At 36.4% G+C, this 19832-nt stretch overlaps 1 protein-coding gene across 1 annotated transcript in view; it reads right to left on the bottom strand.

The window, feature by feature from the left end:
* Positions 1 to 19832, bottom strand: part of LOC124368371 (transcription initiation factor TFIID subunit 2-like) — a 69786-nt gene that overhangs the window by 35158 nt on the left and 14796 nt on the right. Inside the window, 4 exon segments of the mRNA XM_046825655.1 lie at positions 4212 to 4451; positions 4971 to 5179; positions 5429 to 5680; positions 12071 to 12284. Of these exon segments, the coding sequence (XP_046681611.1) occupies positions 4212 to 4451; positions 4971 to 5179; positions 5429 to 5680; positions 12071 to 12284 (915 nt within the window).

A 19832-nucleotide genomic window follows, 5' to 3' on the forward strand; every position in this document is an offset into this window, starting at 1 on the left:
TGGTAATCTGGTTGCTCTATTACTGTGCAACGCAGCAGAGTCATTTCTGGATCCAGTCGTATCCACAATACAGGAGAGTCTGCACTGCACACAAATACATCATTACTGTCAGACTTGGTACAACTTCAAGTTTATAGCTTATTTCACTCTCTAGGTGTCCTGCAACCAGACAGACCTAGGGCAGTTATAGCCTCGAGCTGTGCCGTCACATCACGTTCGTGTCTCAGCTGGTACTGCCACTGGTAATCTGGTTGCTCTATTACTGTGCAACGCAGCAGAGTCATTTCTGGATCCAGTCGTATCCACAATACAGGAGAGTCTGCACTGCACACAAATACATCATTACTGTCAGACTTGGTACAACTTCAAGTTTATAGCTTATTTCACTCTCTAGGTGTCCTGCAACCAGACAGACCTAGGGCAGTTATAGCCTCGAGCTGTGCCGTCACATCACGTTCGTGTCTCAGCTGGTACTGCCACTGGTAATCTGGTTGCTCTATTACTGTGCAACGCAGCAGAGTCATTTCTGGATCCAGTCGTATCCACAATACAGGAGAGTCTGCACTGCACACAAATACATCATTACTGTCAGGCTTGGTACAACTTCAAGTTTATAGCTTATTTCACTCTCTAGGTGTCCTGCAGACAGACAGACAGACAGACAGTTAATAAAAATTGTATATCACCGTTACTGCATGAATAAGTTACATGTGTTTAGTATCACATTTTAAAACCTCATATGATTGTACTCAGCTTGTTTACTCATTTATTTATTCTGCTATGTTCTTGTTGCCATCGTGGTTTGCCATAAGACCCAATGTAAAATTATTTGCTGCTCAGTCAAATCTTAATAAAGTAACACACACCATCATGGAACTCAGTGTTGCCTGTACAGAAATTAAGTTTCACACAACATTTTAAGCCCAGTTCTTTTAAGAAATATTGTGCAGGCAAATGAAATGAAATATAAATATGTGTATTGTCATTAATCAACAGTGGTTGCAATAGACATAGTCAAACTTACACTTAGCCTTAGTGTAGATTTAATCTTAGGTATTAAAGGTTACATTCAAATTAAATGGGTTAAATAAATTACATTCATAGACAGACAGATAGACTGACATAAAGAAATGAAATTTTCCAGTATCTCAAGTGACAGGCTTCGCTAACACTCAGCCAATAAAGCTATACCCAAACAAGCATTCTTAACATGTTGAAATTATAAGAGAAATTAGTGTTATTTGTAATAGATAGTAATTCAGAATAGGCTATACACCAAAATGTGCATCATATAAAGCAATGGTGAGTGGAGAAAACAATGTGTGTGTTCAAATAATGGAGAACAGTCTAAATTAATTTGTAAATAATATATTCGCATGTAGCCAAATACTAGCTCAAGAATACAGACGGGATCAGTGAACAAACTATTAGAGACTTAAAAAGAATAAAAGATGATCTTTTACAATTTGCATATTTGTCTGATTCATCTGCTGCAATAACTAAAACAAATTGAGTCATCCAATTAATGGACCAATATGCACAGAAAAAGCAAAATTATCTTAGTACCCTAGGCTTAGACGGTTCATTTGATGCATAATGTGGATGACTCACAGTTTAAACTGTAAGAATCAGGCTGCAGCAGAATAGTTCTCAAAATAGAATTCAATAAATTTGTTTTGGATAAAAATTTATCCACAAGTTCATGACTTTTTGAAAACAAAAAAATCTTCCAGAAAAAGCTGTTTTGGCGTTAGGTAATGCTACATCACACCCAGGTGCATCTCTTCTGAAGTCTGATGACCGAAAAATGTTTGTTAAATATTTACTCTCAAATGTCACAGCAATAATTCAGCAAACGGATCACAGTGTAATTGCAAGTGACAAGCAGACTTATCGCTCAAGCATTTTGATGAAATTCATTAATGAAGGAAATAATTTCAAATCATTTTTTAAGGGTTTGTCTCATAGATGCTAATATATGAATCTTCTGCCGCTGTTTGGGACAAAGTGAAAGCTTCAACATTGACAAAATTGTTGAAAAACGTATTCACGGATATTATCAGGATGAAGAATTTGCTGACTTTGATAATGTCGAAGTAACATCCTCAGCACCTTTGGCCCAACTAGCTAATAGTGTTGCAGGTGGAGAGAATGTTGACAAAGCGAATGTCAATGAATAGTTAAATACTGACAAACACTTGCTGGCCTTTATGAAGTTTTGAAGATAATGAAATTGTAATATGTGCACAAAGAATCGTTGATAGTGAAAGTGACAGCGAATAGTGTGAGAAGGGGAAGAAGGTTTGCCATTTGAGCCCAAGGTCACAAACGGAACAGCAATAAATCACATTGAGTGTTTGCTAGATTATTGGAGGGGCAGGAAGAAAATTTCATTGTGACAAACTGATTTTGCGGAATTTACATTTGATAATAATAAGGAAGTTATAGTTAAAGATACTATTTCAAAATTATAAAACATAATAGTGAACATATCTATATAAATAAAAATGAATTTCCGTTCGTTAGTCTCGCTAAAACTCGAGAACGGCTGAACCGATTTGGCTAATTTTGGTCTTGAAATGTTCGTGGAAGTCCAGGGAAGGTTTAAACGATGAGAAAATATAACACAATTCCAAGGAAAATACTAAAAACGACAATTTGATTTTCCCATACAAACTGTTCTTACCTGTCAAACGTTTGATTGATGTTCATGTTTAACTTAATTTAATTTAACAGCTGTAAGTAACAAATACAAATAACGAAGTGTCTCAGTATCATATGTTTACTTACTACTGCATGCAATTTTGGGTAAAAAAGCTGTCGCCATTATACGTTAACATTATTAGTGCAAGAAAACATTAATATCAGATACTGCTTACAATGCCGAGAAGAAAACGATCTAACGTAGGTTGTCGAAGTAAATCGAATGTGCGGTGAGCTACCTCACGCGCTAATCGCACTGATGACCAGCAAGAGACTGATAATGATAACAGTCGTATTGGTATGGCACATTTGCGTTCTACAATAAATCAGAATGAAGTGGATAGACAAAGAATGCAACAAGTTCGGGCACATCGATCACAACAGCAGCGAGCCCGGGAAAAGGAAATTGACCGATTCCGCAAACGCAATGCTCCTGTGATCCTCAAACTATGATCGCTCCTGTGACGCAAACTCCTACGATCCAGAAATCGATTATAGTGCCGACAAATAAACATATATTGATCAGTCTTTATGGTAAGAAACATATTTTCTTAAATTTCTCGGCACTTGAAAAAATCGGCACTTGAATCTTAAACAATATAACTTTCGAATGATGAGGGTTAAAATTAAATGTTAAACTCCACCTCTATATCTAAATTATTTATAAACCCGGCTTGTTAATGATGTCTTCACTTTGCTCGCTAGGACCTGACAGCGTGGCGGGAGGACTTGGTGACTCAGACAAGTTTGGCACAGCCAGAATATTGCCGATGTTGTGCTCTGATTTTCTTCTATCTCATCCAAATATTTTAATTCTTCGCCAGTTAAATTAAGTTCTGAAAATGTTATTCCTTCAGATGATGATGATGATAGCATTGTTGAGACGAACTTCGGTTTTGATAACAATTGTTGTTTCACTTGATTTTATTGTTCCTTGGCCCTATTAATTCTTATTATGCGGCTCAAATTGTGACCGCACTTGATACAAAAGTTGAAAGTATCAGCGGTTATTGTCAAACATTCGTCGCATCTTAACAATTTTTTAGTGCAACTGGGACAGGTAGTTGTTTTATTCTGCCGTTCTATCCACTTTTTGCAAAAGGGAACTTTTCTTGTAAAAGTTCTTCTTCTATAAAAACAAATCAATCAATCAATTTAAAGGAAAGTGACTATCACGTTACAAACGAATTCAGCCAATTATAAAAATAAAGCGTTCTGACACTTGATCTGACAGAAATTTAAAACATCTTTTAAAGACACCTTTATGTTTTTTTTTTTATTGATTATTGTGGCATTGTTCAACAGTTGCGGTGTAGAAGGCGCTGTATTCATTGAATTTTGAACACTTCTAAGATGCCATAGCATGACCTATACTATGATGATGATGCCTTTATAAAGTTACCGGTTCTGCAATACATAATTAGGGTTTAAATTAATATGGTTTATGTTAAGAGGTAAGTGAAACGAAGTTCACCGGGTCAGCTAGTTAATGATAAAAATTATCTTACTCCATAGCTGAGAGATCCATGTCCACCTCCTCTCCTGTGCAGAGAGGTATCTTCTTCTTCTTGTTCCTGCGGCTCTTCGAATGGCAAGTGATGTCAGCCTTGGCCACAGTGCCCTCAATCTGCAGGGTGTGCTTGAACGTTCCATCCAACTCTTGTATGGTCACCAGCAGCGGCCCAACATACTTCCTGATCCCTCTTTGTTGGGTAGCGTCCTGTCGTATCTCCAGCTCTACAGTGTTCCTGTACAACAGTTACTTGATCAACACTTGGAATGACAAGTGATGTCAGCTTTGGCCACAGTGCCCTCAATCTGCAGGGTGTGCTTGAACGTTCCACCCAGCACTTGTATGGTCACCAGCAGCGGCCCCCACATACTTTCTGATGATCCCTCTTTGTTGGGTAGCGTCCTGTCGTATCTCCAGCTCTACAGTGTTCCTGTACAACAGTTACTTGATCAACACTTGGAATGACAAGTGATGTCAGCTTTGGCCACAGTGCCCTCAATCTGCAGGGTGTGCTTGAACGTTCCACCCAGCACTTGTACTGTATGGTCACCAGCAGCGGCCCCACATACTTTCTGATGATCCCTCTTTGTTGGGTAGCGTCCTGTCGTATCTCCAGCTCTACAGTGTTCCTGTACAACAGTTACTTGAGTACATGCGACACATGTGATCTAAACAAGAAAGTAAGTAGGATATATTATTTTGATTTTAATTATGTTAGTTGTATTACTTATTATATAAAGAGATAAAAGAATACCTTTTCCTGTTAAAGACAAAGCTGAGATGGAATTTGGCGTGGCCGCCTGTCCGGACCCACTGGTCCACAAACACTGCCATATCCTTCCCGGTCACAGTAAATATGGCCTTGGTGAACACGTTTGTACTGATGAGCATGTGTGACCAGAGGCCTGCGGACTGCTTCTGGCCTGCAGCATTGGACGCCAGGGACAGCTGCTTGTTCAGCACCTGCACATGACAAGACATGTGACACTAATCATGCACTAGCTTTACCATACAACTGTTTGTCATGACACCAACTTTTCTGTTAACTCTATCTCGTTGGGTCCAAAGCAACAACGGATAGAGTGTTCCATTTATATTCCAGTGTAAAATACTACTGATTAAAAAGAATTTAAGTTAATAGATTAAAAAAAATCAATAATAATTAATGTTTTCAATATTTTAAAATGTTTGATACCGTCTGCACGTGTGTACCTGTAGCAGCAGCTCATAGCCAATTCTATGCTCCAACATGCGGATAACTAGGTGAGCCTTCTTCCTCATAACTTCTATGTAGCGAGGGGAGAGTGTGTGTAGGTTCTTGATGGGGAAGTAGAAGCCTGGGTCGACAGGGCGTGGTGGAGGTTGGGGACCGGGCCCCACAGAGGGGACCGGGGCAGGGGCTTGGCTGGGGTCCATGATGATGCCTCCAAACTGCTCCTCGTACTTCACCACCTCTTGTAGTTCCTGAGCAAGTCAGTTTTGTCTAATCAGAACCTTACAATTAAAAACAATCTACAACAAAATGTGTAAGTTTCACTATGAGGAAAAGTTTAAACGTGTGAGAGTAAGGAGGACATTTCCAAATTTAATATTAAGACCAATGGTTGAACCCTTTGACAAGTTTAGAAATACTCTGTATGTCCAACACTTTCTGTTTTATGTGTGTTTTGATGTATTCAGCAAGTTCTGTAGTTCTGTAGAAACACAACATTTTTTAATAGTTAGAATTGCATACTATTTTGTACAGAATTAAAAAATCAACTTCTAGAACTGGTACGATACTGAAGTAAAATCAATATATTTTATCAGTCTTTGTCACGATTCGACTGAGAGCTTCAGACGTATGAGTCAGCTCTGGAGTTATTGAATTGTATGGTCATCTTCACATTGTCTTTGACTTGATTTTAATTTGTTTAGAACATTTTTTAAACTATTACAATTGCAATAATGATGTGGTGCCATCATAAATTTATATGTGCAATGCAGAGTTTTGAGTGTGTGTAGTGAAACACGTCTACTCCAGCATTTGTGTTATGATTGTTTGTTTGTTCTTTATCTTGATTAGACTAAACATAATTACTTTACATTGCTGTACAGTTATGGCTGGAACATGTAATTTTGGCTTACAGGCTATATTAATTCAGAAGATTGTGATAGTGAATTTTAAATATATTAAATATAACTTGACTCAAAAAGAGTAATGAAATATAGGCCTAGAAGGTGGGAAAGCAATGAAGGTAGGCACAAATGGTGATCCTATCCCTCGGAATTGAAACATGTCCAGGTGTTTACATCCAAAGACAAGGAAAGGTATAGAACATGTGATAAGGGAGGACTTGTAGGTATGTAAATAAAAAAAAAAATATTTTGTGTGTTTTTACTATGAAATATAGTAAAAATTAAAAATTACAACCTCAATATAAATAAAATATCATATTCTAGCACTGTTATATAAATTAATTATAAAATAATATAATTATAATAATTATTAAAATTAAAATAATATAAATTAATTATAAAATAAGAGAAAAGCCATAAATACTAACTTTAATCACATACATAATTCAATAGTTTGAAAATATAGTAAATATTAATTTTTTATATATTAATGGATTGACAATAAAATTATGATATGGACTGACTGATGTATATACTGTAAATAAATATTTCTGTGTTTAAGTGAATTAAAAACACCATTTTAATATTTAACAACAGGAAATAGCTAAACCTAGCACAATTAACTTTTTTTGACCTGAAAATGGCGCCTAGTAGGAACAGTCATAAGTGTGGATCGTGTCCAAAATTTGTTACAAGTAAGACTGGTGGCATCCAGTGTCAAGGAAACTGTAAGTTGTGGTTCCATTTTGAGTGCGCCGGTAAATCTAGTAGTGAATATTCTTTTACTGCTGGTGAAAAATCGAACTTCACTTGTGATAAGTGTGGTAAGAAGTCGGACGAGGTTATGTCAATAACCGTAAGTAAGAGCAGCGAGAACTCTGTAGAGATTAATGACAGGGATGATTGTAGACAATGTAGTTTGCATATTAATATTCTGACAGATCAAATTTTTGAACTCTCTAAAAACCAGTCAGAAATGAGAAAACAATTAACACAACTTCAGAAAGAGAATGTAAACCTGATCGCGAAGCTGAATGAGGTGGGTTTATTGGTGGATACGTCTTTAATATCTCAAGAAAAACAGGATTCGTATGCTGACAAACTTAAACAAAACCCTATTGTAAGAAATTCTCAGTTAAATGGTGCTAATAATTCACACGCTCAAACATTCAGTAAATCCGACGGCAATAATTATACAGTTTTGACTTCAGAAGTCTCGATTATTCCAGCAGTCGATAGTCAATCAAGTGACAGTTCAATTTCGAAGTCAAACACAGTAGTTCAAAAAGCTGGAGAATATACCGAGAGACCGGGAAAAAAATGGAGTCGGAGGGAAAAAAAGTCCCTTCATCATAATCTTGCTTCTTCTGTGCAGGACTTGGAATCGATTTCTCCATGTGCCTCAGAAACTGAAATGGCCGACGGTGGCGAACCTCAGCCAAACAAAGATGAATTTATTGAGGTTGAGAACAGAAAGCGTAAACACAACAGATGTTTCAATAAAAATAATTCTGGTTTTATAATTGGACGAGCTAATAGTGATGAAACACTGAAGATAGTGGACAAACTTAGATACCTGTTCGTATCAAGAGTAGGAGAAAATGTAGATAGTGACTCTCTGAAACAATACCTTAAAAAGAAAGCGGAAGGTAACTATGTAATAACCAAGTTAAAAAATAAGCGACCTGGTTACAGTTCGTACAAGGTAGGTGTACCTATATCTTTATGGGAAAAAATCTTTTCACCTGACTTCTGGCCTTCGGGAGCCTTCGTAAATCGATTTCGATATTACCGTACAAACTCTTCTACTAGAAGGGACTCTTCTTTTTTGGAACAGGACCAATATGTGGAACCGAAGAGCTAGACCTAAGTTCAAAAACAAGTGGGACTCAGAGTAGGCCTATGTCTAGTCTGTGTAACTCCGTCAAAGAACACTCTAAATTGTTAGACTTGAGTATAGATAAAAGTGGGACTCAGTGTAGGCTTGGGCCTGGCATGTGCAACTCTGTCGAAGAAAACTCTGAATTGATAGTTGCACATCTTAATATTCAATCAATAAAAAATAAAGTAAATACTCTGGAAGTTTTTCTGAATGATGTCAAGTGCGATGTACTGTGCATTAATGAACATTGGTGTACTCATGATGAGTTGCACACATACTCACCAGTAGGCTACATATTGGCTGCAAGCTACTGTAGAAATGTGTCCTATGGGGGTGTGGCTATATTTGTGAGAGACTATCTTCAAAGTTGTTGTGAGGTTGTGAACATTGACTCTTTGTGCGAACTGAAGCAGTTTGAGGCAGCTGTGATCGCTTTCACTTCAATTAACTTATTAGTTGTGTCTATCTACCGTACTCCGGATTCCTCTGTAGAAATTTTCACCGCAAAGATGTCCAAACTCTTTGACACTCTTGACAACATGGTAAAATATAGAAACTTTAAAATTTTAATCGCTACTGACATGAACCTAGATCCAAGAAACAATGACAGTCAAGTTAAAAATTTTTTAAACATGCTAAAGTCTTATGACTGTTTTTGTCTGAACTCTCAACCAACCCGTAACTCTTCCTGTTTGGATAACTTTATTTCCAACCTGCAGCCTACAACTTTTATCTGTGAAACAACACCCCCTCATCTCTCCGACCACAGTGGACTTCTTCTGAAAATGAGCTTCCTTGGCCTAACTAAGAAAAGTAAAGTGTTCCCATCAGTTGCAGACTGCACACCGAGAACTATAACTTACAGACTATTGAATGAAAATTGTATTAATAGGCTTAAATGTAGGTTAAGTCAGATTAACTGGTTAAATGTATTTTTACTGGCAAGTAAAGTTGACGAAGCTTTCCAGTCTTTTATGCAAATTTTAACTGACAATTTCAATGAATGTTGTCCTTTAAAAACAAAAACTATCAAACAGAATAGCAATGAAAGCCGTAACACGGTAAACAAAAATTGGTATACTCCTTACCTTGCTAAAGTTAGGCTACTCCTAGATATATGTTACGAAAGAAGTAAGTCTAATCCTAGCCTAGTGTGTATCCACAGAAATTTGAAGAAATATTACAGAGAGCAAATAGACAATGCAAAAAGAATGGCAAATGATAAGTATATAATGGAATCCAATAATCACTGTAAAGCTGCATGGGCGGTTATTAACTCTGTTACTGGCCGCTTAAACAAAAAAGGTCTAAACCATGATACACCTATTACAGCTGGTGAGTTTAATGACTTCTTTGTAAATATTAATGATATTGTAAAAAGAAATAGTGATAGTGTAAGCACTGCTTGTCCTATAGATGTATTGAAATCATCGGGTATTAAATCACCCAATTCACCCTCTTTCACTTGGTCTGAAGTGAGCATTGCTGACGTGTGTAATACTGTAAATAAGCTAAGCAATTCTAAATCTGAGGACGTCTTTGGCCTCTCGAATTTTGTGCTAAAAAAAATTATTGAAAACATATCCTGTCCATTAACGTATTTAATTAATTTTATTCTTAGCATAGGAATTTACCCTCAATGTCTAAAAGTTACTGTCACTGTTCCTATCCACAAGAAAGGAGATAGGTCAAATATAAGCAATTATCGTCCAATCGCCCTTGTGGCTGTTATATCTAAAATAATTGAAAGTATTATGAAAAAGCAAATTGTGAATTTTTTTGAGCATAACCACTTGTTTACACCTGCTCAGTACGGATTCAGGAATAACTTGACAACTGTTAAGGCAGTGGAAAATGTTGTATCTCATGTATTAGAAAGTTTTGAAAACAAGGAAGAAGCCTGTGCACTACTTTTAGACTTAAGTAAAGCATTCGATATGGTACCTCATAATGAACTCATAGAAAAGCTAAGTTACTATGGTGTTGAGCACAAGGAACTGTCTCTGTTCACTTCTTACCTGACTGATCGTTTGCAGTATGTGAGGGTGGGCACAGACCTGTCTAGTCTTAAGCATGTTACTTGTGGAGTGCCTCAGGGCTCCGTCCTGGGCCCCTTCTTGTTTACTGTTTTTGTAAATGACTTGCCTGCCTTTGTGCCTAACAAAACCATACTCTATGCAGACGACACAACTCTGTTAACATCAGGTAAAGATCGTAACCTGAATAATGTAATTTTGAATTACATGAAAGAAAGATCCCACATATGGTTTCATGCAAACAAATTAAAGGTTAACCAAGAAAAAAACAGAAAACATTGTATTTAGTTTAAGTAGTAGACCTAAAGGCTCTGAAAATAAATCTGTGAAACTTCTAGGAATTAATCTAGATTCTAGCCTTACTTGGGGTGTTCATACCAACTCACTCTGCTCTCGCCTTTCTAGAGTTATCTTTTGTTTAAAGAAACTCAAGTTATGTACAAGTCCTAGTATACTTATCAATGCCTACTTTTCACTTTTTCACTCTCACCTTTTGTATGGCACTATTCTTTGGGGCAACTCTGCTGGTGCAAAGGAAGTATTTAAATGTCAAAAAAAAGCTATTCGATGCCTTGTGAACATAAGTGAAACAGATTCTTGTAAACTTTTTTTTATAGAGCTAGGCATACTAACGCTGCCAAGTATTTACATTTTGCAAAGCCTGGTTTTTATCAAAGAAAATCTGACTTCGTTTAGCCTAAGAAACTCTGTACATTCTTATAATACCAGATCTGTAAACTTAATTGATGTGAAATATACTAGGCTGAGCAAATCCCAACATAGCTATATCTACATTGGTACAAAACTATTTAATAAGTTACCTCTCAACGCCAAAACAATGAGCACTAAGAACTTTAAGAATATGTTAATTAAGTGGCTAAAAGTGAAAGCCTTTTATTCAGTTGAGGAAGTTTATTTAAGTGATTTTAATAACATTGAATGTTGAATTTTAAACTAGTTTTAAGGAATTTTAATTAGTTGTAAATGTTGAATTTTAAACTGGTTTTAAGGAATTTTAATTAGTTATAAGAAATGTGACAATTGATGTGGCCTAACTCATACCAGCTCTGACATTGTTAATACTTTTAAGTGGGACAACAATAAAGATTCTTGATTTCTTGATTTCTTGATTATGTGCATAATACAGAATCCTGCCAAAAGTGCCAAAAAAGGAGGTAAATGAGATAAAATAATTAACACATCAAAGAGTTAAAGCTAAATATACTTTTTTTTAACAAACTCCTTTAGAACTTCCTGCATTTATGCATAGTATCTTTTTTCAAGGTTAAATCGTAGCTAAAGCTTGTTGCTTGAAGTGCTCTCACCGAGTGGATCCACTCGGGGTAGGCGTTGTTCCCGAAGCACTTCTTGGCGTAGAGCCCAGTCAAATAGGTGGCAATACCCTTGGGAAGCTAGATGTCGGACCAGTTCTGCATAGTATTGTTTTATAAACTTAAGTCCTAACTAAAGCAACAAAAAGTGCTCTCACCGAGTGGATCCACTCGCGGTAGGCGTTGTTCCCGAAGCACTTCTTGGCGTAGAGCCCAGTCAAATAGGTGGCAATACCCTTGGGAAGCCAGATGTCAGACCAGTTCTGCATAGTATTGTTTTATAAACTTAAGTCCTAACTAAAGCAACAAAAAGTGCTCTCACCGAGTGGATCCACTCGCGGTAGGCGTTGTTCCCGAAGCACTTCTTGGCGTAGAGCCCAGTCAAATAGGTGGCAATACCCTTGGGAAGCCAGATGTCAGACCAGTTCTGCATAGTATTGTTTTTATAAACTTAAGTCCTAACTAAAGCAACAAAAAGTGCTCTCACCGAGTGGATCCACTCGCGGTAGGCGTTGTTCCCGAAGCACTTCTTGGCGTAGAGCCCAGTCAAATAGGTGGCAATACCCTTGGGAAGCCAGATGTCAGACCAGTTCTGCATGGAAATAAAACAGCCGAAGAACTGCTCTGCGATTGCTAGTGCCATTGCCTTGCGAGTGATGTAAGTCTGGTCTATGATGGCATTGGAATGGAGGAGATTTGTGCTGTGGAAAACAAAATTGTAATTATTTCTACCATAATCTCACAGATATTATTTCATTAATAATTTATTAAATACAGAAATAATTAAGGTAACTACTAGTTCTGTGTATAAAAAAAAAACAAAGTTGAACTCAACTTTCAATTCTTAATAGCGCACTAAATTGAACAATGATATGATATTCAACTTATTAAACAATATATTTCATATAATTAAGAATATACTAGCCTTATACATATATTTTGAAAGTCACTTCGAAAGTTTTTGCTCAACTTAGTAACCCCATACACAAGACCAGTAAAGGTTTTAATAAACACAAGGAAACAATTCAATATGGAGCATTCTCCATCTTTCTCGGTCAGTGCAGAATCGGTTATCACTCTCGGTTATTAGTGCAGTAAGGTTTTAGTTATTATTAATGCGTTAGCACTTTTACAAATACACTTACTAACTGATTTCATCAGTCATCTAACTTCTATTTTGAGATATTACAGGTGGGTAGAACAACATTATTGATGGTTAGTCTTAAATTAGGCTTTTTTGTTTTCTTTAGCAATTGGTGCCGACATTCAATTATTATGTGGACTACACTACATATAATTATTCAACTAAACCTTCCCACACCGTAGAAGGGTATATCAGAATTGTAGACTTTGACCAAAACGCCAAACACGAGTATATCCAATATTACACTTTGTGTCTCTTGCAGAGTTTTTTGGTTCACAAAAAGCCTTTGAAATGGCAGGTGCATGCTCCATGCCTATCGTGGTCGGTAAGGGAAGTATTTATAGATGATCTTCACTCCGCAGCAAGGGAAGGGGGTGCCCTTTGTCTAGCGCCATCTTCCATCCACCTGCTTGTCTGTTCTGTGTGTCCTACAAAAACCAAATATATCCCTAGTCTGCCCAGATGATAAGATAAGATGATAGACCTTACCTGTGAAACCTTAGATAAGAAAATACTCTAAACTAGTAGTTTATACAATTTATAAGTTTTTATTAGTTTGTACCAAGAATTTGAATTTATATCAAATACACACTATAGCAAACTGTTATTTTTAAATTTGTATAAATAAATACGCTAATTATAACTAAAATTCCCTGATTAATTTTTTGTGTTTACCTCTTATAGAATATTTATAATAAAAAATTAGCTTTGAACTTAAAGAAAAATATATTTTATAGAATAGAATAGAATAATGTTTATTGTCATTTTACAAAATGCATTGATAAAGTCATAAATACACTTAAGTGGCATAATCAAAAGAGATATTTGTTATGAATCATTCTACTCCAAATTGGAAGTCAGTTAGGAAAGTAGACAGATATCTGAGAGGCTTTTAGGACAGTGGCCCTCAAAATTTCTTCCCAGGGTATTAACGAGCGTCTGGGAATGCAGACAGGATTATCTTAAATTAGGCATCAACTTAAAAACACTCATGTAGCCAAGATTCCCAGGGAGGACGACACCACATGAGGAAAGGCCACACGCAGCTTAAAATAACATTTGAAAAACCAGTGTCCGGGATGTCGGCTCACCACTAATGGCCCGGCTGTGGGAAACCAGTTCCGTTCTTGGAGGTCACACGTGTAGACCCAAAATATCCACTGACCAATCAGGGCTCAGAACCCCTGGGGTACGGCACGGTAGGGGAGGCTCCGCCTCCTCTGGAGAGGGAACCACCACCTCAGTATATAGACCCAAACTTAGTCAAAATTAGTAGTTCTTCTCACTTCTTCTCATCTCATCTGTCATCTCGTCGTCTCAGCCTCGCATCAGCGCAGTCGAGTCGGGGCCCAGTCCTGTACGAGTTCTGCCCGGTGTCATTCTCTGTGCTGCCATGTCTTTGTTGGCCCTAGTGGTTACGATGCTGGGTAAGTCACGCTAGCCCTCAGCTCTTTAATATGTCTGGTAGTCTCCAGTATTAATCAGCCTTGTAAGAACAACTTGTGTTCAATGTATAATTATTACTAAGATGCTTTGGATCAATAAACTTATATTCAAATACTCAAGCACTTAAGTTGCCCTTTATTTGCTATCCTGACATTTAAGGTACACCCTAGCCATGCTTAACATATTACTCTAATATATAAAAATACTGTACATATATTTTAGGTTTGATGTTAAATAAAACATAATTCCAGAATACAGATGAAAGCTTTACACCACTAGATTAACAAATTGAAATATGCAATTGGACAATCTAGAAATATATATCATCAATACTAAAAAACTCTGAAAGTTCATAAAATGGGTTCTGTATTAACCAGTTATATAGCTTAGTTTTAAAAATATTTACAGAATACTTATTAACTAGACCTATTAATTTGTTGTAAATCTTTTGGGGATTTAAATTTTACTTTGTTGGGTTTTGCTTAGCCTACAATGTTGCATTACAATATTATCTTTATTTCTGGTATTATGGCTATGCAGATCTCTGCTAAAAGTTTGAGATTGAATATATTTCATAATGTATAATACTGAGTCAAATATATATAGATTAATAACAGTTTGCAATTCTAGTTTTATGAAAAGTGGTTTGCAATGGTCCAGTGGTTGTGCTTGTGCTATTACCCTAACTGCCTTTTTTTGTAAGATGAATTTCATTGATTTTAGTGCTATTACCCCATATTACTAAACTGTACCTTATTATAGATTGAAAAAATGCATAGTAAGCACATTTTACATAGCTTTCAGGCACATATTTCATTTTTCGTCTTAGTAAAAAAATTACACGGGATAATCTCTTGGAAATATATTCAATATGAAGATTCCATGTTAAATTTTTATCAATAAAAATACCTAGAAATTTTACACAAGAAGAGAAATCATTTATTATATCATATTGAGGAGTTCGTCTTAAGGTGAATAAAATATTTTGGGTTTTTAATTCATTTAATAAAAAGCCATTTGACCTGAACCACAATGAAGCTTCTTCGACTGTTTCATTCACAAGGTCTTTTAATGCTGCAAAGTCTGTATGACTATTTAAGAAGGTTGTGTCATCTGCATATAACAGAGATTTGGCCTTAACAGCAGTAGGAAGATCATTTATGTGTAGTAGGAATAAAAGGGGGCCCAAGACTGAACCCTGGGGCACTCCACTCTCAACCACTAACTCACTGGACCAGCTTCCATTAATAAGAACTTTTTGTCTCCGATTTTTTAAGTATTCTTGAAAAAACTTAACAGAAATACCAGTAATGCCATAATAGTTAAGTTTCAATATTAGTTCATTATGTTTAACACAGTCAAAATGCCTTGCTCAAGAGAGTGACTTGAGCTAAGGATCCATCCTCAAAAACATCAAGGACTTCTCTAATTAATGTGTCAACAACATCAATGGTACATTTATTTTTCCTAAAGCCAAACTGTGATGAATTAAGATAGTTATTATTTTCTAGATAGGCAACAAGTTGATCATGTACTAAGATTTCTATAATTTTTGACAGTACCGGTACAATTGATATAGGGCGATAGCTTTCAGGTAGATCTCTAGGCCCTTTCTTAACCCTCCCACGTTAGAAGTCGATTATTCGATGTCGAAGTACACCGCTGGAGCGTCAGTCGTCGAATAATCGACGGGTAGACAGTAGTTTACAAAGACGCCGCTAGATGCGTTTCTATCGCAACAAACGTCAAGTATCGTATATCGTTGTAAAGAGCAGATTACAAGCTTTCTGCCGTGTACTGTCTCAAGACAGTTATAATGTTTGGTGAGCTGTACGGCTTGTAGAAAAACAACGACGTGTTTACTGACAGCTGTTCTTGCACAACAGGTTGCCGTAGCGTTGTTTTGTCGTGGTCAGTTCGTGTTTATAGTTGGTTATCTTTTGAAAATGAGTGACAATTTACGTTCTCAATCTAGTCCTATACGGAATATATTAGACGAAAGTGATTTCTAGTGAAGATGAGAGCAATGGAAGCGACATTGATGTGGGAAATATTCCATCTGACCATTCACTAACAGATTTTTCATCGGGCAGCGGTGAGGAATACGTTCCCGATTATGAAGACTTGGAAACATCTGACAAAGAAACTCCAGGTAATGAAGATGATGTTTCTGATAATGGTAGTGTTGTCGGTGATAGGCCTGCAGGCCGTTTGAATCCATGGCTCAGAATTTATCCCCCAGAGCCAGAAAAGGACATTAGGTCTCAGTTCCAAGTCAGAAATCCTGGTATAAAAAATTGCCCTCCTCGTAATAGTAGGCCCATTGAGTATTTGAATTTGTTTCTAACTGCAGCTTTTTGGCAGTTACTAACTAGAGAAACTAATGCAATATGCTGACAGAGCAATAGCTAAAAAACGATAATGAGGGAACCCTATCGAGAAATTCAAGGTGGAAAAAAAAAATGGTCACCAGTCACAGTAGCTGAGATGAAAAAATTTATGGCATTGACCATAAAATATGGGGATTGTTATAAAAAAAAATGTGAAGCACTACTGGGATGTTAGGACCTCTCAGGGCACACCATTTTATTCCATGGTTATGAAATCAAGCAGATATTTTCTAATTAGTGGTTTTTTGCATCTGTCATCAGCAGTGAACATTGAGATAGGTCAGCCCGGTTATGATCCCTGGCAAAAAAAGTAAGATACTTTCTTGACCATCTAAATTTAGCTTTTGCTAGGCACTTTGTTACCTTTCCAAAGTGTTTGTATTGATGAAAGCCTAATTGGGATGAAGAATAGGTTGCACCTTCATCCAGTATCTTCCTAACAAAAAACATAAACAATATGGATCAAAAAATTTGAGGCTTGCGATAGCTCAACAAACTATGTATTGCGTGTTGAACTTTATAGTGGAACTGACTATCTAGCAGTTCACCGCAATGATATAAATGAACCAGTCTTGTTCACACGAAAGAGTTGTGATGAATATTATGGATAAAATGTGGACTCTTGGACAAGGGCTACCATTTGTTTACAGACCAGTTCTATACAAAAATTCCACTAGCAAATAGTCTGTTGTACAGAAAAACCTTTTTAACAGGTACCATAAATAAAAACTCTAAATTTTTTACCCAAAGCTGTCAAGAATGCAGACCTGGAGCCAGAGAAACCATATATTTTAGGAAAGGAGATTTACTGCTTGTCAAGTTCAAGCAGAGAGCTGGTAAAAAGCCTGTGTTTGCTCTGACAACTGCATGTCATGCAGAGGATCAGCTGATAAGAAGCAAAAAAGGTCTGGAAGGGATGAAACCTCTTCTCATTCATAAGTATAATAATCAGGACATGGGAGGTGTGGATGTAAGCGATAAGTGTTGTGTTTCACACTACTTGCAACCGCCAGAACAAACTAAGTACTGGAAGAAAATATTTTTCAATCTGTTTTGATTTGGCTCTTTTCAACGCTTATGTTCTATACTCCCTAAACACTGACAAGCCCATGGACAGGAGAAATTTCATTGTAAGCATCGTGGACACTCTTGCTGCCAGTGAAGAGCCTGTGGTTGAGGGACCTGCTGGTGACGCTGGACCTGATCCTCATCGACTGGAAGCGTCTTCCTGGGGTCCAAATGAGGAAGTGTGTTGTTTGCAATAAAGGAAGATCCACCTTCTGGTGTCCAGGATGCAACTGTGGTGTGCATCCCAAGTGCTACCATTTACAAAAAACACTTTTGGCGGCCCATGAGGAGTGGAAAAAAGAGAAGGCGACGGGAGAGCAGTAGCAGTTCCTCTGACTGAGCAATATCAGCCTTTTCCAAGATTGTACATAGTTTTCGTTTTTTAGTTGTAATTATTCTAAAACTATATATAATGATCTAAGTGTTTTATATTTTCTAACAGAAGACTAAATTGTGGACAAAAAGGCTATTTTGGATTTTTTAACTTTTTGGTTGTGTGTGTTTTCTAGGGGGGGGCGCAAAGTTAAAAAAAAAAAAAAAAAAAAAAAAAATTACATTTTCAAGGCAAATAAAAAAGTTTAATAAAATTCAAGGTAAGGACATTACATTTATTTTTTTATATAATCTTATTCATTTTTAAATAAAATGATATATAACAATGCATGGTTTTTTGTTAGTAAATATGACAGCTCTATATTTTTAAAAAAAACCCTTACAAATGGTAGAAAATGGCTATGACGCCAAGAGGTGTTACAGTGGACGCATGGAGGGTTAAAAATTGGACACAATCTTGACAGTTTCAATTCCTTAGGGAAAACCCCTTCATTCAAACATTTATTAATACATACAGTTAAAGGCTTCAAAAATGTATGACAAATTTTCTTAAACAAATTATTAGACAAATTAAAAATATCTTTCCTTTCTGAGTTTTTAAGTCTTTTGACAGCTTTAGTGACATCTTCAGTTGAGACTTCTATAAAAGTGAAATCTTTTCTTTCAATATGGTGATTTATAATAAAGCTCATACTATCAATATTAGGCCTTTCATTACTATCCTTTATTTGCTTAACTGAACTAATAAAAAAGTTGTTGAACTGATCTGGGGGTGATATTTATGTCTGGTTTAGACGGAGAGTTGTTTGTATTTTCTTTTATTAAGTTCCAAGCAGTCTTACATTTGTTTTTACTATTTTCTATTTTTCGCTGCATTATGTGCCAATTTTGCATCCTCTATGGACTAGTTAAAAGTTATTATAGATGTCTTGGCATGATAGGGAAATCAATGGATTTATTAGCGACGTACAAAGGGTTAAAATCCTTTGCAAAGCATATTTTGTTAGGTCTAAAATCTTAGAACTAGCAATAATAACACTGTCTTGTACTGGCAATGGGTTTTTAAAAATACAAGCATTTTGTAAAGATTTTGTAAAACCTACAAAAGTAGTATATCCAGCATGTATTATACATCTTTTTCTTCACACAAATACAATGGTCAGCTGCTCACATAAAATATTCTTAACCCTCCAAGCGCTACTGTCGCACTCTGCAATATGTTCGTTTTTGTTAAATTACTGTAAAACAGTTTATTTAATTATTGTATAATTTTTCATAGTACAACATAGGAGGGATTTCTCTACGCATTGGCTCTATTTTGTAAGCCTTAGAGTAGAATGAAAAATAACAGTCAGCTGATTTTGTCAACTGTTGCCATGCTCGCCAATCAGCTGGAGATGGTGCCCACAGCCTGGTGCGACTGACTGGCGTGAAACTTCTTGTGTGCGTTGTATGTTCTACTTCTCAAAAACAAACACGTAATTGGTACTGGTGCCCTGGATGTGATTGTGGTGTTCATCATGGTTGCTACAGTGCCTTAGAACACTTCAGGAGGCCTGCAGGGGGAGGTAGAAGAAAGAGGGTAGCGCAGCAATTAGAATCTGACTCTGACTAAGTTTTCTTTAGTCAAATGTAAATATGTATATAAACAAAAGGACCATAATAAGATTTTTTACTATTCATAATTATTATAACAGACATTTTGCTTTTGTGAGGTTATATGTACATCCAAACCAATATTGTTTGAGAACTGTTTACTTTGAATGTGTCCATTGTGCAAATTTTGGTGTGCGGAACATTTTTTTAGTTTTTATATTTTGTGTATGTGTAGTTTTTGTTCAAAAGGCTTTGAAGTGACATTTTTATTG

Source organism: Homalodisca vitripennis, chromosome 8 (assembly GCF_021130785.1).
Source record: "Homalodisca vitripennis isolate AUS2020 chromosome 8, UT_GWSS_2.1, whole genome shotgun sequence".
Classification (NCBI taxonomy): domain Eukaryota; kingdom Metazoa; phylum Arthropoda; class Insecta; order Hemiptera; family Cicadellidae; genus Homalodisca; species Homalodisca vitripennis.